Source organism: Paroedura picta, chromosome 4 (genome assembly GCF_049243985.1).
Source record: "Paroedura picta isolate Pp20150507F chromosome 4, Ppicta_v3.0, whole genome shotgun sequence".
NCBI classification, from domain to species: domain Eukaryota; kingdom Metazoa; phylum Chordata; class Lepidosauria; order Squamata; family Gekkonidae; genus Paroedura; species Paroedura picta.
Window position 1 is genome coordinate 115,120,514 of NC_135372.1, and position 24,537 is coordinate 115,145,050.

The 24,537-nt window shown below is 42.8% G+C and overlaps 1 protein-coding gene across 1 annotated transcript in view; it reads right to left on the minus strand.

Moving 5' to 3' along the window:
* Nucleotides 1–24,537, minus strand: part of SNTA1 (syntrophin alpha 1) — an 82,614-nt gene that overhangs the window by 56,191 nt on the left and 1,886 nt on the right. Inside the window, exon 2 of the mRNA XM_077335272.1 lies at nt 17,181–17,366. Within this exon, the coding sequence (XP_077191387.1) occupies nt 17,181–17,366 (186 nt within the window). The remainder of the gene's footprint in view (nt 1–17,180; nt 17,367–24,537) is intronic.

The following is a 24,537-nucleotide window of genomic DNA, read 5'->3' on the forward strand; positions in this document are numbered from 1 at the left end:
TAAATTAAATATTAAAATCAACTCAACAATTAACACGATGGGTTGGCTCTTATGCAATGCCAGTATAAGGTGCTTGTGGAGGCAGGTTTTTCTCACCCTCTCTCAGCAGCTTCTTTTGTGTGCCAAAAATATGATGCTGGGTAGGAGTGGAAGTCAGGGACAAAAAGTCACACAGCCTGGTGGCAGCTGTGAGGAGGGGGAGGCAGGCAGGCGAGGTCTCTCCCATGTCTCTCACCATGCTGGAGGAAGACACTGGAAAAGATATTTTGCTCCCTTTCCTCTCTCCACTGTAGCTAGGGTCGCCAGTCTCCAGGCAGAGTTCAAGAGACCCCCAGAATTATATCAGTTCCCCTAGACAAAAATGGCTGCTTTGGAGTGTGAAGTCTATGACATTATACCGCACTGATGCCTCTTCTCTTTCCAAACTCTGCCATCCCCATGCTCCACCCTAGATCTCCAGGAATGTCCTACCCCACACTTGTAAAACCAAACTGCAGCTATGTTGCATGGCCTTTTCTCCATGCAACCCTCTCAGTTGCTGGCACCAACTTTTGCAACTCACAGGGCACAATGATGGAAAACCCACCATTGCCTCCCGACACCGGCATGACATAGAACCCATTACAAAACAAAAAAAGAGTCACAAAAAGTTCAAAATATAAACAAATGATTTGCTGTCCGCCGGATAAGCAACACTCCACTTTTACCTAATGGAATTTAATCTTTGAAACAGGAGGAACAATTTCTCATCCAATCCTACCCTTAACCCCTCAAGACCACAATGAAGTCAAATTCATATTAATTTCAAGAGGAATGTACAGCTCTCGCTTCTCCTGGAATCAGCCAGACTTAAAAAGAGCTCTTCTTTGGCCCTATAGATTTGGATACATCAAGCATTAAAAAAACAAAACAAAACACTGAGAGCCTGTTATTTTTGCCAGCAGGCATGGGTAGAATTTCAAAGAAAAATATTATTAAAGAGAAGAGATCTCAGGAGAAATACTAACCTTCCCCCATCCCCACAACTCCAGCCAGAAAATGATCAGTGAGCAGACAGTTTAGCAAGAGGGGAAAAAACAGATTTACTTTTGCAAAGTGGAAAAAAAGCACATTAGGATGGAAAACCATCTACACATATCTCAGAGTGGAGCAATTTACTAAACACTTAAGAGGCAAACTGGGATCCACACTAGTATGTCATCTAGCATAACTGCTAAATAAATATACCTTACCTTGCTGTCCCAAGTAGAGTGCCATCTTTCTAAGCTCATTGACTTTAATAACAGAGATATTACTGATTAGGTTTGCAGTGGTGGGATTAGAATTCTATATTCCTAAACCCTGTCCACATGTTACAGTGAATGCATACACATGACCACTGTAACAAAAAGCCAATGTGTTCTCTTTACAAATAAACTAGGACAGAGTTGCCAACGTTCAGGTTGTGGTTGGAGATATCCTAGAATTACAACTGCTCTCCAGCTGATTTTTTTCCTGGAGAACACGGTTGCTTTGGAATCTGGTCTCTATGGCATTAAATCCTCCTCCAAACCCTACACTCCTCAGGGTCCACCTCCCAGATCTCCAGGGACTCCCTAACCCAGAGCTGGAAGCCCCAAGGACCAGTAGCTGGATAAATGTGGGATTAAAATCACATGTTAATGTACTGAATACACACATACATACAATCAATGCATGGATGAAAAAAAATAAATGTATACGTTCCATGAATTGTGTGTATATTCACTGAAGCTGGTGAACAGGGCTATTATCTCAGGAGGCTGTGAAACAACCCACATTTACCTTCAAGAAATGTACGGAAAACAAAATTGGGTCAAGGCAATGGAGGTCTCTGTAGGTCTAGGTGAGAATTACTGAATATCCAAGATGAAATTCAAAGTTATTTTTGTTTTAAAAAATGATTAAAATAATTGCACAAACCCATATAAGGTAGAGCAATATTTTAAAATGCATTTCAGAGAAGCAACATACTTATTACATCTAAGAAATGAAAATAGTCTTAATATATCATAAGATATTGATACTACATCAAAAAAGGCTGGTGGTTGGAGCTAGATGTTTTGGGGGACTCTTTGGAGGAGTTTGGAAGGCGACCCCTGTATTGATATCCTTGTGTTTGCTGTTTATGCCCAGTTATGAGTTAGACGATTATCCAACCATTTCTCATATTAATAATTAAAGTTTATATCTTAAATAATTAATCTGATGCAGCTGTTTTCTTATATTTTTGTCAAGTAACTTATTCACTTCACCCGTGAATTAATGAAATGGCCATTTGACCCTTAAATCTAAAGAAGGAGTCTAAGGATTTGATCTAAGTCTTGATATATATTCATTATTGAGCATGGGAGTTTTGCATATATATTGTACATAAGGAGTTTTGTAAATTGGAGGGCTGTAAGAACATATTTAGGATTTTAATATTCATCGCTTGGGGTCCTTTTTTTGTTTACAATTTTGGTATACAAACAGCCAAATCAGGACCATATTCAAGGCTGCTACAAAAATTCATCAGTTTCGGTCAAGAAAAGAGGAAACCTTGAGATAAGAGGAAAGTGGTATAGAAAAATTTTACTTAATTACAGACACATCCTTAGCAGCCATTGGAAGATTACTCACCTCCTTAAATGGAAGACAAAAAGTGGCTGGAAACATGTCATTTTGTCGAAAAACTATTCTATAGTATAATGTTGTTACTGAATGCAACAACGGTCTTCAGCTCAAGTTTAAACAATCGCTTCTATAGATCTGGTAGAGGCAAAATAAACAGATCTGGTAGAGGCAAAATAAAAAGACTGAACTATCACAACATAAAAACATCTTCAGTCAGGTACACTGATAAGGAAGGGGAAGTAACAAAGACAATAACGATTAGGACAGAAACAACATGCTTCAGCTGGTCTGAGTGAGGGAACAGATAATGTAACATACACAAAAGGCAGTTTGTATTTTGTGGTAAATCATTGCTCTGTTTTGTTCTGTTATTTGCCTTTTGGGAGTGCCTTATTAAGATGCCGTTAGTCTTTCGAGTTAATTCACACAGACTGAGTCTGGTGTCCCCATGCTATGAAATAATTAGACATAAGTTATGGGTTCTCAAGCACCATGTGTGAGGTACCTAACTCAGAATAGGACCAAACTGTAGATGAAGGCCTTCATACACACACACACCATTTTCCCAACCTGGAATGACTCAGGAGAGTGTAATTTGGCCCTGGATTCTCTGGTACTCCCATGCTTTTTCTCCCTGGATTGTTTCAGGTTGGGGAAATGGGATGGTGGTGATGAAGTCCCTTTGCCATGCGAGCTGCTATCCAACTACATATCAAGCACCCTACAGGCAGGTACTGAGGAGAAGCTGCAACCCACACTTGACTGTTACACTGGATAGTGACACGAGACCAACCTGTTTACTTTGTAATACGTAGATTAGACAGACTCATCCAAGGATCCTGGAAATTAAACCAGACTCTAAGTGGGGAATGGATGCATTTTTGTCTAGGGCATCTGCATGGAAATAGATATTCATGAACTCACAGGTACCATGCAGTGTACCGCCTCCCATTCCATGTGTCACAGCTGCTGGGACTTCTTCAGTGCTGTTGCTATGGAAGAGTGAGTGAACAAAGCATACCACAAACAAGTATATTCTTTAGCAAAATACAATGGTGGCAGACCATGGGTAGTGATCCTTGCTATGAGAACAGGGGTATTGCAAATGTGTTCCTGTTTTCTTCTGTGAAATGCCGGGAGTGTGTGATAACACACACTACAAAGGAATATCACACCACAGTATTTTCTGGGTGCTGATTATCAGCCAACATCTTCCTCCTTGAAAAGCTCTAGCAAAGCGGTACCCTTAGAAGGCAAGGTGAACTCAGTGATAATAAAAGCAATCATGAACATAAATAATTTTAAAATAAATACATATATAAAAACACATGAATCAAACAACATTGATGTACATTTTATGAGCAGGACTGCTGCTTTGATTACAGCAGGGGAAGTTAGTCTGTGACAGGCACAGAGACTGTTCTTAGAGGTCAGGCTCCATGGTGTGTGGGCTGACATAATTAACATTGCAGAGAGAGCTGACTCAGCCTTATTTTTCTGCTTAGTGCATATCATTTTGGACACGCAGAGATCTCGGATGCATCTGGAAAACTCAGAGCTAATTGAAAAAGCATGCGGCTGGCACTGGAGCCAGCAAAGCAGGCTTAAAACAAAGTTCAAGGAGAATCTTCCTGTGCCCAAGTTAGGATGGCATTTTAGAGGAAGGAAAGGGACCATTCCAGGAGGAAGAGGCTCCTTTTCAGGGTAACAGGAGTCAAGTCATACGGTCCAAATCGGTCCAGAGAAACCTACAGCTAAAGACAGTTCTCTGAATCCCATTTGATACCTTTTGACAGAAGAGAGGTTTTGCTCCTTGTGGTCTAGTCACCTTTTTACCTGATCAGCCCGTGTCAGTATAGGGTCTGTATGATGTAAAGTCCCATCAGTATCTGGAATGCTCATGGATATACATTTGTGACTCAATTACAGCTTTACTGAGAATTTCACTGGGGTTCGTGAATTTAAGTGGTGCTAAAATATTAGCTAAAAGGGCTCACCTTGTTTGCTTCAGACAGACGTTCCACAGTCTATGCCACAAATTGAATTCTTTAAGGACTATCAATATGATATTCAGCTGATCTTCTGGATGTCTAGTTTATGATTTAACTGTGTACACAGTGGCACACACTGGATCTGACTTCTAAAGGGAATACTGGTTGGATTGCCAGGTCAGGAGATGGTGGAGACTTACCAGAAGTGGGAGAGAGGACAAGCCTACATTACTAATGACTGGGAGTGACATCATCACACTGCAACACTCTGGTATTAAGACAAGAACTCTATGGTAAATAAATAGTAAAAATGTTTTGTTGTTGTTGTTATTATTATTAGTATCGTGTCCAGATCACGGGAGGTGATGGTACCGCTTTACTCTGCTCTGGTTCGGCCTCACTTGGAGTACTGTGTTCAGTTTTGGGCACCCCAGTTGAAGAGGGATGTTGACAAACTAGAATGTGTCCAGAGGAGGACAACAAAGATGGTGAGGGGTTTGGAGACCAACACGTATGAAGAAAGGTTGGGGGAGCTTGGTCTGTTTAGCCTAGAGAGGAGACGACTGAGAGGGGATCTGATAACCATCTTCAAGTATTTAAAAGGGTGCCATACAGAGGATGGAGCAGAATTGTTCTCTCTTGCCCCAGAGGGACAGACCAGAATGAATGGGATGAAATTAATTCAAAAGAAATTCCATCTAAACATCCAGAAGAAGTTCATGACAGTTAGAGCAGTTTCTCAGTGGAACAGGCTTCCTCGGGAGGTGGTGGGTTCTCCATCTTTGGAAATTTTAAAACAGAGGCTGGATAGCCATCTGACAGAGAGGCTGAGAAGGCAAAGGGGTGGCAGGTTACAGTAGATGAGCAATAGGGATGTGAGTGTCCTGCATAGTACAGCGGGTTGGACTAGATGACCCATGAGGTCCCTTCCAACTCTATGATTCTATGATTCCATTAGATTTATTACCCACCGCTATCAGTAAAGCCATCTCACGGCAAGTTACGAAATAATAAAACCCCACATAAAATACACATTATTAACCGCTAATAAAATTATATTTCTTCAAACCCCCAAAACCACTAGCACCCTCTCTGTGCGCTGTTAGGGAAGCTCCGTCCCCTTCTCAAGCTCCGTCCCTGTGCTCCTCCAGACGCTGGCTGCCATTCAGTTCTAGCCTGGATAGAGGGAGTTGTTGTTCCCTTCCTTTCCTAAAAAGCCCCAGATGGAAACGGGTTGGGGCTCCAGATAGTATGAGGGACAAAGGCAGAATGAGTGTTTATTTCGCCCCAAAACACAAGACGGGCAAACCCCTCATGCTCTGGTGTCCACCTTCACTGCCATTTTAGCATGTTTTTAGTGCATTAAAGATGACCAAAATAAGCTTTAGTTAGTGATAGATCAATCTGTCAGATAAGGATCTGGATGAGGTAACTAGCTAGTTAGTAGCATGGAAAATGTTGGCAGAAGGTGCTCATAGACTCGAATTTTGTCCTCTTAGTGCCGACTAACATGGCTCCCCATTCTCTGGGCATAATGGCTTGGCCCACAGGGAGAAACTATAATAGCTTCCTGAGCCTTACAAGTGCTAAGCCGGGCACTGCTTTAGTATTGTGCTTTTTCTCTGCTTCTCAGCCAGGCCTCTGAGGAGATTCCACCACCTCCCGCTTTCGATATATGCTGGAAGTGATGTAGCCTAGGACATAGCCAGGGCCTCTGTCCTGTTCTTCACTCACCCCTGGCCACTCAGCTGATAGGCAGCAGGGGTAAGGCCTAGTAGTGGGAGGTCTCTTTTTTGCAAAACTATCTGGTTTCTTCAGGATACTGAGAATTCAGGGCCACGGCTGGTGCTTCCTTGCTTGTGTTACTGTAGCTGCTGCTCATCCCAGAACAGTGGAGTAAGGGTGTGTCATTTGTTCATACTAACTCATTTAAATACATACACATTTAAAATGGTGACATCCTGAACCTCCAGGGAAGGGCTGGGTGTAAACGCAAACATAAATCAATAAACTAGGCCTGGGAATGAAAAAGTGGGTGAATTTTTTTCTTTCTTTTTAGGCCAAGGGGCAAAATGCCCACCTTAAGAGTTTTCAAGGAGCCAGATGGCAATTCTGCCGAGCCAGTTAGATGGCAAAGCCAAGTTGCTGAGCTGGCAAATGGTCCCCCCGCTACATCCCTCCTGCTGCACAAACTGCAACAGGCTCCTATTTGATCGGTGTCGGCTGGAAATAGCAGCAGCCTAAAGACTCTTCCACAATAGCAATGTCATGGTTACGATACTCAAGGCCCTGGCATGAATGCAGAGAAACACTGCAACACTACAACAGTGCTATTCACAAGAGTCCCAAACACGAAGCAGTGGTTTAAGTCAGATTTTTGTCACTCCCACATCCTGTCTGTGTATTTTACCTTCCAGGTAGAAGTTGTACTTATGGGAGGTGGTGAGAAATCCCTACATGTATCAAACAGGTTAGAGGAGAACTGAAGAAGGCCTATAAGCAGCAGATGGCAGTAATCCTGCCGAGGTGACTCTAGCGATTTTATACATGCAATTTTGCCTTAATAACAGGAAACAAGAGTCTACTCGCACTTCAAAGACAAAATTTGTGGCAGGGTATGAGCTTTTATAATATAATAATAATAATTAGTTTTATAACCCACCCTTCCCAGCTGGCTCAGGGTGGGCAACAACAGAAGCTATGCAAATAACTAATTACAAGAGTTATTACATACTTTAAATAAAATATATATTATTAAGATTATTATTAAAAACTGCCTCCTCAGAGACCTTACAAGAGCGGGGCCTAATTTCAATTGGGCAGGCTAATGTTTTGTTTGGTGGAAGGAGCATTGATGTTTTATGAGCAGGGAGGCCAGCATTTCCTCAATGTTAATTTCCTGGCCTCAACTATATGCCTGGCAGAACAGCTTTTATGAGTCACTGCTCACTTCTTCCTTGAAAGCTCATACCCTGCCACAAATTTTGTGAAGTCTTTACGGTGCTATGGAATTCTTGTTCTTTTCTACTTCCACAGACAGACTAACACGGCTACCGAACTTGATCTTTGCCTTAAGAATGGCTGAAAGAAACTCATGTCATGACTCATGTCAGTGGCCACCTTCTGATCTTCAAAACGCAATCACTTGCACTCTTGACTGACTTCTGTACAGTGGTGCTGAAGGCCCTTTCACACCACTGAGTCTGTTTCTGTCACAGGCTTCGCCCTTGAAGCCCCTGCAGCTCTAGCTCATGAGTCCAAAACTCGCTGTCCATAAGTCCTGATTGTCCGCAGTGTTGTCAGGGCTAGGGTAATGGAAGCGTCGATTCCTCTAATAGTCAAAGCTGAAATAAAGAATTCCACTTTTGGATTTATTTGAGAAAATATACACAGCCTGTGGAATTCCTTATTTCAGCGTTGTTAGGGCTATCAAATGGTGGCCATACAAAAGGGGTCTGAGACTGAAGAAATTTCAGGCAACCTCTGTGATTAGAGACAACTAGATTTCCTAGTCAATGAGGGGGTTAATAGCCCATGAAACAACTTCATGGAAATTGCTTTGAAACAGTACGGATAACCATAACATCCGGAGCTTGCAGGGTCAGGCCTGCCAACTAATATTTTGGAAAAGTAGTCCTTAATATTAAGGCATTCCTCTCTGCAAACAGGTAATAGTGCAGTAGAGACAAAGCTGATGGATTTATAAAATTCTGGGGATTTTTCCCATTTGTGCATCACAAATTAAAGAGATAATGTAGCAAAGTGTGTTCACTACTCTATGGAGGTTATTTGAAGGAAGAAATAAAGCATTTGAGTGCATTCTAGATTCAACTGACCAGCAGAAAAGTGAAGACACAGTCAATATTACAAAGTAGGGTTTCAGGCTAGTGGGTTAAAGCTTGTGATGACTTTCCTGCTCTCCATATGCATAAATTGTAAAGCCGGTGAGAGTTAAGGACACTCCTTTTTGTTTGTGGTGACTATTTTAGTCCTGGGACACGGCTGTAATCTGGAACAAAGAAAACATTCAACCTGGTCTCCTCTTCTAACAGCATGGGAGCTGGCTTCCGTTTATTAAATTGCCGGCTTACATCAAGTGAGAGCTTCTTGTCAGAGATGAACAGTGCATGACTGAAGCTGCCACTCAGTTTAAGTAAGCATAAACCGATCGAAGAAGAAGAAGAGTTGGTTCTTATATGCTACTTTTCCCTACCCGAAGGAGGCTCAAAGCAGCCTACAGTCGCCTTCCCTTTCCTCTCCCCACAACAGACACCCTGTGAGGTGGGTGAGGCTGAGAGAGCCCTGATATCACTGCTCGGACAGAACAGTTTTCTCAGTGCTGTGGCAAGCCCAAGGTCACCCAGCTGGTTGCATGTGGTGCAGCGCAGAATCGAACCTGGCATGCCAGATTAGAAGTCCACACGCCTAACCACTACACCAAACTGGCTCTCTAAAGACATTTAGCTGAATGGATCAGGTTTAAAAGTTAAATGTGGCTCTTAATATTTGCTAACATTTATGTAGACTATCTGGAAAAAAGAATGTACTTGCCTAGTTGCTTTCACTTTTTGGTACGTGGGTTAAAGGATGGCATGTGTGCGGGAGACGGTTGTTAAATGGTCAGACAGACCCTAAATCTAATCCTTTTGTATTCAGGAATGAAGGTAAAAAGGAAAGTGCCTGCAGAAAGGAAATAGGTGAGTTGCGTCAAACCTAAAACCACTTGTACCTCGAGGGAGGGAATACATGTCCAAATGCTAGGCTGAACTAGGTCCCCAACATGCTGAATGTCGATGTGTAGAGGGTTGTTTTCTTTTGATGAGGAGCATTTTGGACATTCTGTCCAAATATTGAAAAAATTGGACAGAATTTCAAATATAAAAATCACATCCTTTCTATGGAGGCCCAGGCCACAAGGGTAGCCCGCACAGCGTTTTACCATCTTTGCCAGACAAGACTACTATCACTCAACCTGCCTCCAGACGGTCTGGCCACAGTGATCCATGCAGCGGTCACTTCTAGACTGGACTTCTGTTACTCGCTCTGTGGTGGCCTACCCTTGTCTTTGACCTGGAAACTCCAACTGGTGCAGAATGTAGCTGCTAGGGTCCTCACTGGTACACCTTGGAGGACCCATATCCAGCCTGTACTGAAGCAGCTGCATTGGTTGCCGGTTGTGACCCAGATCAGGTTCAAGGTCTTGGTGCTGACCTTCAAGGCCATTCGTGGCTTGTGCCCTGCCTGTCCCCTTATGCCCCTGCAAGGCACTTTGCTCTGTGGATGGTAACCTACTGGAGGTCCCTGGCCCTAGAGAAAAATGCTTGGCCTCAACCTGGGCCAGGACCTTTTGAGTCCTGGCCCTGACCTGGTGGAATGAGCTCCCCAGAAAGCTGAGGGCCTTGATGGAGCTGTCAAAGTTCCGCATGGCCTGTAAAATGGAGCTCTTCCACCAGGTCTTTGGGTGAGGCCAGGATTATAGGCCCCCTCAGAGTACACCCTACCACCAAGCAACCCCCCTGGTGGATGGCTGTTAGAGGCGGATTAGGCTGGCTAGCTTGGTTTGGCTATATTTTGGTTTTATAAGGTGGGGGTTTTAATGGACTTTTTATATCTGATGTAACCCACCTCGAGCCTATGGAAAGAAGCAAGCTAAAAATCTAATAAACAAACAAACATATGAAGCTGCTATGCTTAGTAGGACCACTAGTTATCCAGGTTTGCACAGCCTGTCCTAATTAGCAGCAGCTTTTCAGGTCTCAGGAAAAGGTCTTTCTCAATCAGTTTTGTGAAACCCTGGGGTTTCTTGACAGCCTGGAAGGGTTTCCCAAATACGTGGGAGTGAATTAATTTCTTAAATATTGTTTTACATTTGTTAAACATTTATCAGGTGATATGACCATATATAGTCATGTCAACCCCCTCCCAAAATGGCCAATGATGGGCCTGGAGGGGTGGGAAGGGGAGGGGGCCCGGGTGGGCGTGTACATAGCTGTGCTTCTCAATCACATTCTGCATGATTGTGCCACTTCTGGAGTTTCTTAAAGCTTGCAGAACGTTTCAAGGGTTTCTCAACATTAAAAATATTAAGAAAGGCTGGTATAGAATCATACAGCTGGATAGGACAATACAGTCCATGCAGGATCAGCCTAAGACATTCCAGACAAGTATTTGTCCTACTGCTGCTTGAAGACCACCAACGAGGGGGAGCTCACCACTTCCCTAGGCAGCTGATTCCACTGCTGAACTACTCTGACTGTAAAAATGAAACTAATTTCCTAACATCCAGCCAGGATTTTCCTGTCCATAATTTAAACTCATTATTGCAAGTCCTATCCCCTCTTCTGCCAACAAGAACAGCTCCCCACCCTCCTCTAAGTGGAAGCCATTCAGAAACTTAAAGAGAGCAGTCACATTCTGTTCTCCACCACCACCACCAACAACAACCCCCTCTTCTTCAGACTGTACATTCTCAAATTCCTCAACCTTTCCTCGTAGGGCTTTGTTGCCAGGCCCTTAATCGTCTTTGTTGCTCTCTTCTGCAACTACTCCATTATGTCCACGTTCATTTTGAAGGGCAGTCTCCAGAATGGGACATAGTATTCCAGGTACAGCCTGACCACTGTGGCGTAAGTTGGAACTAGGACATCTTGAGATCTGGATGTTATGCCTCCGTGACCTGATCCTTTTAATTGGTTAACTTGATAGTTCTCCCCCTTTTTACTTATCGATATGTGTATCCATGTTTGCTTTTGAACTCTTAAAATATTTGCATATTGAGCTAAGGCGTGGACAATCAGAAGGAACAGTTAGCCTTTGTGAAACAGTTCTCAGTCTCCACCTACTAACATAAAACTGGAGAATAGGGAAACAGCTATGAAGACTGTCCTGCTCAGCTGCCTCTACCTGAGTGTAACGGGGGGGGGGGGGAATCCAATACTAGTTTTCTTTGGAGGACCCAGTGAACAGACACTGCTCAGGTTGTAACTAATGGTCATATGTGGGATGGGGAAGGAATGTTCCCCACAGGCCAGCTAAGCAGAGAGTGAATTTCTGTCTCTTTTCTGCAGCCTGCTGGCATTCTGCCTGTGGTATACCAGAGGGAAATTCTGCTGGAGTAATCAATTTTGTCCAGCATTTTGATTCCAACAGTGGCAAACCCAGATGATGTACTGATTGGAGGAGGCTCTATGTAGCCAGAATGGCTTTTGGACAGAACTAGGTTAGCAAGATATGAAATGTGATGTGATCACACTATACATTACCATACTCCTTCTGATGACAGCCCATGATGGGACGTCACATCACCTACTGTCCACTGTGGCTCTTTTTCCATGTCATTTTTCCCATGGGGAACTTTTTTTTTTTTTGCTGTCAGATTGACTTATGACAATGCTGTAAGGCTCTCAAATCATTCAGGGATGGTTTGCTACTGCCCACCAGTAGCAACCCTGGGCTTCCTTGGTGGATTCTCAGCCCAATACAGACCTTTCTGTAGTGGTTCTCAAATCAAACATTATGCCAGGGTGGGGGAGACATTAAGGAAAAGGTTGCTAGTTATCATTTGTCAGATATTGTTTCACCCTTTAGAGTCAGCGTGGTGTAGTGATCAAGAGCAGGGGTCAGGAATCTGGAGAGCCAGGTTAGATTCCCCACTCCTCCACATGCAGCCAGATGAGTGACCTTGGGCCAGTCACAGTTCTTTCAGAGTTTTCTCAACTCTACCTATCTCACGGGGTGTCTGTTGAGGGGAGATGAAGGGCAGGCAATTTTAAGTTGCTCTGAGATTCCTTCAGGTAGTAAAAACTGGGTACAAAAAAACGCTATTCTTCTCTTCAATACATTTGTCCTCTGTGAATTTGTCTACTCCTTTCAAAAACCTTCGGTCTAGCTCTCATCCTCACACTGAAGTTTGGAAAAAACAGGGTGATGTATTGTATGTACCAGGCATTGTCAAAGCACTTTTTAAGCACAAGTCATCCTGATCTTGGATTAATAACCCTCTTAGGTTTAAACTTGTCTGCTTTGGCTTTGGATGAGAAAGTACTTTCAGGGTTGTTTCCCCTCCCTCCCCTCCCCACCGAACTATTTTCTTTTAGCTAAGAAATAAAAAGAGACAAAGGAAGTTTGTATCTAGTTTGCAGCTTAGAGAAGAAATGTTCACAAGATCCAAGAGAAGGGGGCTTTGTATATCCTTTTAAATTATAGAACTCATAATTATCAACAAGGCAGAGAAGCACATTCCAAGTGATTGGGTGTAGTTCTGGGGGGGGGAGAGGAACTAATTAACAGAAGTGGCTGAGCTCAGCAAAAATCAGACAAGACTCTGCAACAGTTTGGAAAAGGAAGTGTCATAGCAGGAAAATGTCCTGCAAATTAAAGAGAGTGACAAAAACAACCAAGAATGGTTACAGAAGGAAACACACTTCTTCTGAGAGTCCATAACATCTCTGTGGGATCTATTCCATATTCCTCCCACGATTTGACCAAAGAGTTCAAGGTGGAGTGCACAGTTCTCTTCTTTTTCATCCTCGCAACAACTTTGTGAATTGAGTTACAGTGAGAGACAGTAATTGGTCAAATATCACACAACCAGCTCCTTGGCTGAACATAGATTTGAACTGAATCTCCCCTATCCTAGTCAAAGGTTCTAATCATTACATCTAATAATTCCACAGGGCTGTTAGTTTTAGCACTAGAGGCATCCAAGCTCTTCTGGGATTATTCTAGGACTTCCAAAAAGGCTTTTGACAAGGTCCAACCCCTAAAGGTTTCTGAGTAAGTTTAGCAGTCTTGGATAAAAAGACAGGTGATCTCATGCATTATGAACTACAAACTGATCAAACGATAGGAATTGGCACACAGGAATAAACACACAATTCTCACAATGGAGGCAAGTAAACACTGGGTTCCACAAGGATTGGTATTGGCCTAGTCCTACTTAAATTTGCTCATAAATTGATGAGCAAGTTTGTGTACGATACCAAGCTAATTAGGAAAGTTGAAAACTGAGCTAGATTGTGAAAAACTGCTGGGAAATCACTTTGGATTGGGTGAGGGAGCAACAAGCTTCAGAACCACACAGCCTCAAGCAAAACTCAACTCTTCCAGTTGATATCTCACTTCCAGGGCTGAGACAAGCTCTCTCATATTTAAGAACAATACCTGTTGAACAATCATCAGCACAAGTGCAGGGCTACATGCACAAAAAGAAATGCAAATCCTGTTAGTTTACACACAAGAAGCATATCTGGGGATTCCTCCCAGCTCATGATATGTTTCTGAAATGGTGGTGAATTAACAGAGCAATCTTGAACAGAATTACAGCCTTCTAAGTTCAGTGATGGCCACAGGTTTAGAAATGTGTGACTGCTTAGGGTTGCATTGTCAGTACCCATCCCATTCCCACCAGGTAATGAAGAATCCTCATATAGAACTTCCTAAGTTTCCTTTGTCCGAGAGAACACTGGCACCTCGCTGTGACTTTGCAAAATGTGTTTTGATGTGCATATATGAGAATATACCGTATATCTGGAGGGCACATGCTACAGTCACCTTACTAAAGGTAAAGCTGGTCTAGGTTTGGTCACATGAGAATCCTACATAAATGTACCTTGAATTCCATGACATAGAAAAGGCAGGACATCAATGAAATAACATCACAAATAAACAAAAGGATTTGTTTAGGCATGCACCATAGTAAAATTGACACAAAATAAAGACAAAATAGGGAAAATAAAACTGCACAGAATCTCAAAATACAATCGAGAACCAGGCATCTGTAAATGTTGTTTTGATTATTATTCCACGAAAGCTGGCTAAAACGAAAGTGGCCACTTTCTGGCTAACCTCATGGTTATTTGAAAACAAAAAAGACCATTTCCCACAAATTGCCCCCTTCGACAGTTTGAAGGGAGAGGATATCCATTCCTCGCATTCTCAGCTATAGGGCAGTGAAGCAAATAATGTGATAAATTCACAATTTTCCCTGTTCTGGAAACAACTGTTGATTGCATGGACTGTTATGAAATCTTTTTGTTAAAATGGTGAAGTATAAGCGGGTAGACAGCTGTTAAACCTAACTCTGTCTTCCATTAATGCAGCTTTCTAGAGTCACAATTTCAACGTAGAGAGGGGGCTATGTCATGCAGCTTCCTTGCCACACTTTCCCAAGGAAAACCTTCAGCCCTAGGGTGCCTTTACTTCCCACTGGCATAAGCCTGCATGGACATGCATTTTCCCAGCAAGGCTCAAAACAGCAAGGCCAGCCCTCTCACCTCTTATACACAACAATTCACTTTACTTGGCTGTCCCAGTGTCAACTTCCAATAATTATTTAAGGGTAATTCTAGGAGTGTCATACTACTAATAAAATACTTGTATGATCTGCAGCATCGGGTAAAACATATTTCTGCCTCGCTTTAAGAACTGCTGTGATCATACAATCGTAACAGGAGCCCTGCTGGTTCAGATCAGTGATCCATCTAGTCCAGCATTTTGTTTCACACAGACCCCCACAAACATTGTGTAGAGGCTAAGACCTTCCCTTGACATTGCCTCCTAGCACTGGTATTCAAAGGTTGGCTATCTCAGCCATGTGGAGGTTCACTTTAGTCACCATAGCTATTCACCACTGTATAGGCCTCTCCTCCATGAATCTGTCTAATTTCCTCTTAGACTCCAAGGCCCTGCTAGTTATAAACAGCTGAGTAACATCACACTGAGGTTGTACAGGAGTTTATGGTTCTTCAGTTGAGGGCCAAAGAATCAGAGCTGGGCAGAAGGTCAACTAGAAGAAACAGAAAACATGTGTGGCATTTTCTGTATCAATAATGTAGATTACTGCATTGCATTATCTTAATCTTGGAAAATAAAACAAAAATTTTGCTTAAAAAAAAGAAAACATGTGTGGCAGTGAAGTTCACAACTGCAAGATAACACTATGCTATAAGTTACAAACTGGTGCTCTGTATTACATACAGAAAGCAGCGCTACCAAAAAAAACCCAGGATTCCAATATGTAAAACAGAAATGGAAAAGTCCTAGCTCACAGTAGTTAATGGACAAGTTAATGATTCTAAATTACGTTTGCATAACTGAAAGATTAATGTGCAATTCTGAAATAAAATTAGCCCTCAGTAAAATGGTCCCCATGGAGGGATGTCACGCTAGCTGACTTCATATGGTTTTACTTCACCCCAGGGAAAGCTGTTTTTTACCTCAGAGAAGGATAGCGTCCAGTTTTAGACCCCAGTCTTCTCAAGATCCCAGCTGTATTTCATATACAGAGTAGGAAACATCACACTGCAATGAAATTTTCAATGTGCTCAGAGTCTTCACACTTTTCTTCATTCAAGTGTGCCCCCTCCCCCCCCCCCAAGATAGAAGGATCGGTACAATTATTCATCCAGCAGAAGGACGTAGACGGCAAGGCAGTGACTATCTGAAGCAGTCCTAAATTTGTCTTTTAGATACTTGTAACAGTTTGTGCCAAGTCACATCTTCTCAGAATATGATGTACAGCCTGTCTGGGTCTCCTCAGGACCCTGAAGACACAAAGGCAATGGCAGACTCATTCTCTTTCTTGACAGGAAAGTCAGCCTGATTCATCTGAAAAGCACCAGCATTAGTACACTCCAAAATATCTCTTGTCTCTCCAGAAACTCTTCTCTGTAGCCAATTACAGATTTTCTAATCAATAAAGCATTACTGGACAATTGTAGATGTCAGGAACAAACAATCCAGCCTACCATTATCGGACAATCACGCCTCAACTGAATACCCATTGCAAAGTTAACCTTCCCATTACTCCGGAGTCTGGGTCAGCAGCTAGAATACTGATTTTTGTGTCTGTTTTCATAAATCTTGCCATACTTCATAGATCCATGCCAGACATTCCTGGCCTCACATCACTTTACCTTAAAAATTGACTCCCACTATTGTTCCAAGTGCTTGCCTGTCTGAAACGGCATTCGTTGTACAGAGCTAAATTGTGGCAACGGGATCCAAATCATAACAAGCAAAAAAGAAATGTATCTGCAGTGCCCGGGTGACTCTAGAACTAAATTTGGAATTCTATCCTGAGCAAAGGCAGCATCTGAGTAAAACTTGAGACAAAGCCTAAAGTTACCCATTCTTGCAAAGATGTTGAGTTGGCAGATTTTTATTGTATAGAAGGTGGGGAAAATATCACAGAACTCACACCTGCAATTAAGCTGTTAAGGGAGATAAAAGCATGAATATCCAGTTCTAAAGATGAGCAGATAGGACAGCACCGCATTCATGTATTTTGACTGAAATCAGTGAGCAAAATCTGCATGCAGACAAGGTCCATTCAAGAGGCTGATGGCAAGCAGCCAACGCAGACAAAACGTTACAAAAGCAGGGTGTTCTTGGATGTCTCCACATTGCAAAGCAGCTGGTGTCTACTGCTCCACAATAAAACAGATTGAGGCAGCAAGCCACAGTAGCAGAACCTTGTGGCTTGGGCTGGGAAGGAGCAAAACTGCTAGCATATTTTATGTCTCCCTTTTCCATCATAATAAACAAACAGCTTACCTTCCAACACCACTTCCTTGCCAGTCTTCTTGAGGGCCTGGACCGCCTCGTCATGTGTAGCATCTGAGAGGTCAGCACCATTGACCGAAAGGATGGCATCTCCTACAAACAGCGCCTCAGTTTGGTCTGCAGCCAGCCCTTTAAAAATCTTGGAAATCAGGATGGGCATTTTATTTTCTCGACCACCTTCAAGTGAAGCCAGAAGGAAAAAAAATCTTTCAGATACCACACTTACTTAGAAATGGGCATTGTACAACTTAAGAAACTGTGGAAATGCAGAAACCTCCTTTGCTCCACATTTAGTACTCTAGTACAACTTAGAGAAAATAGAAAGCATTTTTTGAGAAAATGTCACACCGTGCTGAGTTCCATATGTTCTCTCCTCATGAGCTCTGCTGTACGTACTGACTCCACAATGCGCTGAGGACCAGCACTCACTGAGTAAGGACACCCTGTAATTTCTTGGAATATGATGTAATATAATCTTGATTCTATTAAAGTGTGCTTTGTGTTTATTAATATCTTCAGTTTAAAAAAACTCACTATATAATATGGACCACATAAAGTTAAAAGTAATAGAAAAACCTCACATTAGAATTAGAAAAAAAAAGCCTCCTTCAAAATCATGTTTTCCTTTTGGGACCAAAAAGTATCCCACTATCAATTTTCATGCTGAGTGGTTAAAAGAAAGCCAGCTTGGTGTAGTGGTTAAGAGCGGCAGCTTCTAGTCTGGTGAGCTGGGTTTGATTCCCTACTCCTCCAATGCAGCCAGCTGGGTGACCTTGGGCCAGTCATAGTCCTGATAGAGCTGTTCTCACAGAACAGTTTCTCTCAGAGCTCTCTCAGCCCCACCTACCTCACAGGATGTCTGTTGTGGGGAGAGGAAGGGAAGGCAATTATAAACCTCTTTGAGTAGTGAAAAATTGCATATGAAAATCAATTCTTTCACTAAAAAGTTTACTAAAGACAGAGATAATGTTGGCATCTAAATATTCAGGAAGGAAGGAAGGAAGGAAGGAAGGAAGGAAGGAAGGAAGGAAGGAAGGAAGGAAGGAAGGAAGGAAGGAAGGGACCTAGATTATACATGCAAGGAGTACAATAATGTCTTCCATAATATGTGTTCCTCCCATTATAAGACACATAGACCACATCAATATGCATGTTACACTGGAAGACCAATACTGCCTCCCCTTCTCACAGCCTAAAGAGCTACTGTTTCCAGTGAGGAATTTCCCACAACCCAAGCATTAAACCAACAATAGGGTCCCACCAGCCATTGAGTCCCCTGCCAGAGAAAAATCATAAGGCTGAAACCCTCTGGTGTCACCCTCAGCAAGAGGGCTGTTATAAAACACAGTCAGGGGCTTACTGGAATCTGGCCAATGGGAGGAGGTGGACTGCTCTGCAGCCCATTTGCAAAGCATTCTGGGAATAACATCTCTTGCATCCATTCCAACATGGATTCTACATTAGCAGTAACAGGACTGGATGGCTCCAGGATGTTAATCTGTCCAAATCTGCAGGATACCTTTCATATTACAATATCTTACCCTTCCTCTCCCCACAACACCCAATGAGGTAGGTGGTGCTGAGAGAGCTCTGAGAGAACTGTCATTAGACTGAGCCACTGGCTTTATGTGGAGGAGTGGAGATTCATATCTGGTTCTCCAGATTAGAGGTGCTCTTAACCATTCCACCAAGCCAGTTATTTGAGACCTGCCACCTGTTTGTATGACCCCTGGCTGTTCAAATCTGCCAATGGGGCTGACTGACTGAGTCCAGGAGAGAGTAAATGCCTCCCAGAGAGTCCGGGTAGTCACCCCTGCCTTGATATGAGCAGGGATGTGTCTACACCTAAAGAAACATACTCTGGACCCAGGAGTTGGATAAGGACCATCCATTTTCAAATATGCCACTTTTGTGCCAGATGATTGAACAAGTGACAGCTGACCTACTTCAGAGATTCCTGAATGAAGCAAATTGTTTAGAACTGTTCAAATCTGATTTTAGATTACCTTAGTTGCCCTGGTGGATGACAAGCACCAGGAGATGGTCAGGAGGAGTGCAACCCTCTTAATTCTCCTGGACTTCTTGGCAGCTTTTGATATCATTGATCGTGATATCCTTCAGGATCACCTTTCAAGACTAGGGGGTACCGTCCAATGTGTGGTGCTGGGGGACAGCTACTCCGCCCCTTGATCTTTGGCCTTTGAGGTTCCCCAAGGTTCAATCTTGTTCCCCCACTTATGTAAAGCCACTGGGAGATTTGGGCTGAGTTGCCCTCAATATGCAGATGACACTCAGCTCTCACACTCCCAGCAGATCCCAGGGAGGCTTAGGAAACTATGAAGAGGTGCCCGGAGGCAGTACTGGACTGGAAGAAGGCTAACAATCTGAAACTGAACCCTGACGAAACAGAGGTGCTACCTAAAGGACCGCCTTCTCCCACAGGCACCTACCCACTCACCACAGGCATTGTCAGAGGCCCTTCCTTTGTTGTCTCTGCCATCTAAGACTGGACAGATAGCATCCCATAAAAGGACCATCCCTATCATAGCACAACCATTTGAACTCCCTCCCCAGGGAGTTTTGCCCGTCTCCCTCTATCGGCATCTTTTCACCAGCATGTGAAGATTTTTTGTTTCATGTAGCATACCCCAAATAACAGGTACCAAACTCTTTCCAGAGTTGTTTGTGTTTTAAACAGAATTTAATTGTAACTGTATTTTGATTCTTTTTTTAAATGTTTTATGTTCATCACTCTGGGGATGCTGACTGGATGGAAAGGCAACATAAAAATGTTCTAAATAAATAATATAAACCAGAAATAGCTGGCCATGGAAGATGCTGAGACAGCACCAGCCTCACTCCCTTCAAGCAAGGAATCCCTTTCTCAGTCTCCTGCCAGGCACTCTCCAAATCCCAGAGGGGGGAAACAGCCAGAAAAGGGAGAGAGGACTAGACGGCTCAGCCCCCCTCGTCTTCCCCATGATGGTATGACAGGCACCAGTTGGTCAGGCTCAGCAAGAGGGCTGCACTACACAGGCTAGCTACCCCTTCCATCTTGTATCCATCTTGACATATATGCCCGGTCCAGCCAATTGGTCCTTGTGATCCACCGGAACCACCTTTGTGCTTAATTGGCTGTTTCTCCCTCCACAGCAGAAGGCTGCTTGGGGCAGAGATTTTCAGCAGGCAAGAAACCTACCCTCAGCAGCCTTTCAGGTGACCTCCCTGATCTCCTTTCCCCAGCTCTATTTGTACCACAAAAAAAGGTCAGGCTTGGGATGAGGATTTTCCCTGGCTGACAGCTTTACCAGTCAACAGGAGAAACAGAATTTCCATGCAAGCAATTAAAGTCAGCCCCCTCACTGGCAGTCTTCAAGCAAAGGTTGGATACACACTTTTCTTGGAAGCTTTAGGATGCTTTGGGCTGATCCTGCGTTGAGCAGGGGGTTGGACTAGATGGCCTGTATGGCCCCTTCCAACTCTATGATTCTATGATTCTACAGAGAGATAAGCGGAAACAGGAAAAGGCAAATTCAAAGCTCAATCAAAGAATTAAGCAATCTTTCATACACAGGCAACAAACAGCCCCTGTGCACACTCCCTAATCTAAAGGAAAGACAGCAACACAGGCTTCTGGAAGTGGACATATGTTCTAGCATCAGATGACTGTTTTGTTCATGGTCCAGAGATAAGGGGGAGCTGAAGGGGAAACACTGGTCCAATCAGCTCCTAGCAGATGAATCGAAGGTCCAAAGTCTCGATTGGGAGACTTTCCCACATCAGGTGAGGGACGAAGGCACAGGGTTAAAGATGTTTGTGTGAGGGGGACTGGGAGGGGAGACATGTCAAGTTGTAGGTGAATAATGATGACTTCACCAATTATCCATGTTCAAATAAGGCATTCTAAGCGGGATTCTAAAAAGAGAGGGGGTAAAGTTCTCACTGGTGAAAGATTCCTGTAATCTATTTCAGACAGTAGTTATCCTAGCAAAGGGGAAGATAACAGTTTCTAATTGTCTGCAGTTGGTAGGCTCAATTGCTTAAATGAATGGAGGTAAAGGGCCCAGTGTGCCAACATGGCTGTCATTTTCACTTATAGAAAGTCAGAGGCAGCATGAGAAATTCTCGGTTTGCACTATGACCCACGGATTCCCAAGGTATCAGAGCCTGCACTGTCTTGCTAACCTAAGCTGCAAGCTCAACCAAGTCCTTTCTGGAAAGTTCCAACATTATCTTACTCTTCCTGTCGCACAGATCTAATTACTTGAACCATGGAGTCCTGACGTAGGAATTCCTCACACAGTTCCTTCTTTCAAACACTGCAGGTACAGTTTGAGCCCAGATCGTGCACAAATAAATTCTGAACAATAGTACAATATTCCATGTTTTAGTGGCAAAAACTAAGATTTTAAATAATCTATTATAAATTAGAGACTATTTGTGGTAGTCTATAAGTAGTCTGATGAAACTCGTTGAAGAATTCTGTGAATCAGTGGATATAACCTAATCATTAGTTCAGCTGAGTTTTATTGTTTTGGACCTTTGGCCATAATAACATACAATGCAGCACAAGTGCTGGTTATGTGTACTGGCCAGTTTTTAAACCAGAAAACATTAGATCTCTGCAACTTAATTTGTAATGTAATGGCAACCAAATTCAGTATGAACTTTTAAGACAAAGCAAATATCATGAATCCTCTCTTATTGCTGACAAACTAAAAATCTCTTTACAAAATGGTAGATGACTAATCTCTTTCACACGCTCTGGGAAATGCTAATTATTTTAGGTTGAAGAGATTTTAATCTCTCTGCAAAGATCACCACGAGTCTGACTTACCTGTCCAATTATAGGAAATATGCTTCACAAATTGCTTGAGATCATTATTAAATGGAGAACGATTTGTTGTATACAATCTCTGAAAAATGCTGTTGCTAAGACTTGATATTCAGAAGTACATTGCATTCAAACATGGAGAATTCCATGTATTCTATTTTAGAGATATTACAAGCTAAACTGCCCAAGCTATTTCAGAGCTGGAAAACGTTGACTCAATCTAGGGATATGACAGCCTCCAGGTGGGAGCTGTGGATCCCCCAGAACTACAGCCTATCTCTAGATTTTGGAGATAAGTTTCCCTGGAGAAAACGGAGGCTTTGGAAGGTGGCTTCTATGCTACTGTACCCCTCTGAGGTCCCTGTCTTCCCCAGAATTCACTTTCAAAACTCCAGGAGTCTCCAAACCTAGAGCTGGCAACTCTAATCCCCCATCTCCTGGCAACCTGGCAGCCCCATCACTGGTCCTATGCAATGAAAGAATATCAAGGAGAAGGAAGAGTGGAACCCTTTGCAACAACATGCTTGGGGGGGGGGTTGCTTTATATATGCACATTGTTTTAAAGACAGGGACAATAATGAGGTGGGGGGCTTCCAATAGCCCCATCCTGCCACCACCTCTCGCTTTGACCTTCACACTGATGTTGAGGGCTCCTTGAACCCCATAAGCAAAATATCCAGGGCAGGGGGAGGCAGGAAAGCCCCACACCATGAGTTTTGCTCCATGTGCAGTATGTTGGATTCAAGCCAGGCCCTTACAGATAAACCTAAAAAGCATTTCAAACATGAGATGGCTAGAATTCTGCACACATGTTTCCTTTTATCTCACGGGTGCCAATTCTAAACATATTCCAGAAAGATAGCTGTAGGAGTGGCAACAAAAAATTAAACAGATTTATTGTGGCAACAGCTTTTATGGATGGGAGCCTACTTTATCACAGCCTGAATAATGTGTTCTTTCCCTCCTCCGTGCATGATCACTTTTCATTTATAAAACTCTAAGGCATAATAAAGTATTTTAATAAATGCGGAGATCAATGGGCTACTTCTACAATCACCCTTTCCAACAGACAAACAAACAAACAAACCCTGAATTGACTGTATCGCTCCACAAGGTGTGCTGCCTCATCTAATCCTGAAGGTCAAAGCAGTGCCAGTAACCCATCACAATGGTTTAGAAAGCACCATCCGAAGTGTCCTGATTATGCCAACATTGCTGGCAGGACCCATCCATTGCTCACAGCGGCTAATTCTCCTCTATGCTGCAAGCGGATTTCACAACTGTGCCTCGCATTTCCCACATTTGCAATTCAAATGAAAACAAAACAAAAAACCTCATTGGCTAGAAGGTATATCTGATTTTTTTAATGCTTTATTAGGCGTTCTACATGGCATCAGTGTTCACAAGCAAAATAATGCATTCCAGACTAAAGGGAGGGGGGATTTCTAAGTGCTATGCGAAAATAACAGTGCGGCAATATAATCATACAAAGGGGGTGTTTGTAGTTGTGTGGCTCACAACAGGCTTCTTCTGCAATACTCAATTAAGTCCATTTTTGCTGATTTTAAAATACTACATTTGTTATATGCTGCAGCCTAGAGCACATGAATGGGAGGGCTTGGGAAGTACATTTTTTATAACAGGGAAACACAATACTTATGCCCAGCCCAAACAGCAGATGTACAAGATATGAATGCATATTCAAATTAAGAACTAAACAACAAGCATGGCACAGGGACTCAACTTCCCAGATCTGGGTGAAATTTCAGCTTTAATACCTTAATATACAATCAAAAGGTTCTTCCACGATCTGTTAAATTGTGATTACGAGTATCTTTTTTTAAAAAAAAAAACTTATTTGCTCATCAAATGACGAATTAATTATGTGATATAGCCTGGAACTGCCATGTCTGTATCTTATTTGCAAAAATTATTAAGGTCTTTAAAAACGAATACTGTACTAGAAATATGTGGGACAAAACAGCAAAATTTGGGCCTCAACTCACATGGCCAGCAGTCATAGCCTCTAGTTATGCCAAAACTTTGCTCCAAGTTTAACTTCAAAACTTGCAAGAGATATTTCTAGGGTTGTGAGGAATTCTACCCAGCTGTTAAGAACGGAATATTACACACTAGCTGGTAGGCACTGGATAGGTTCCCAGAGGCTGCTTCACTTAAATATTAACAGTCAAATGACTTCAGTTTGACAGGAGATTTGCTTGTTGGTGGAAAAAACATATATGAGGACTGAAAGCAGCAGAAGACAGGCTGCAGGGCTGATTCCACACAGAGGGTTTTCTCTGCTTTGGTTTCCAAATGGGCTCATATTTTTGGAGTTCCTACACAATTCTGTGCAGAAACTGACCCGTTTCCGCTTTTTTCTATCCTCAACATTTTCTTTCCCAACCTGCTTTACTCCAATTTTCCTAAAACCACACAATTTAAGCATGCTTTTCATCCGGAAGGAATGGTGCATATTTTCCAGCCCTGCCAAGTTCCTGCCTACACTGGCAC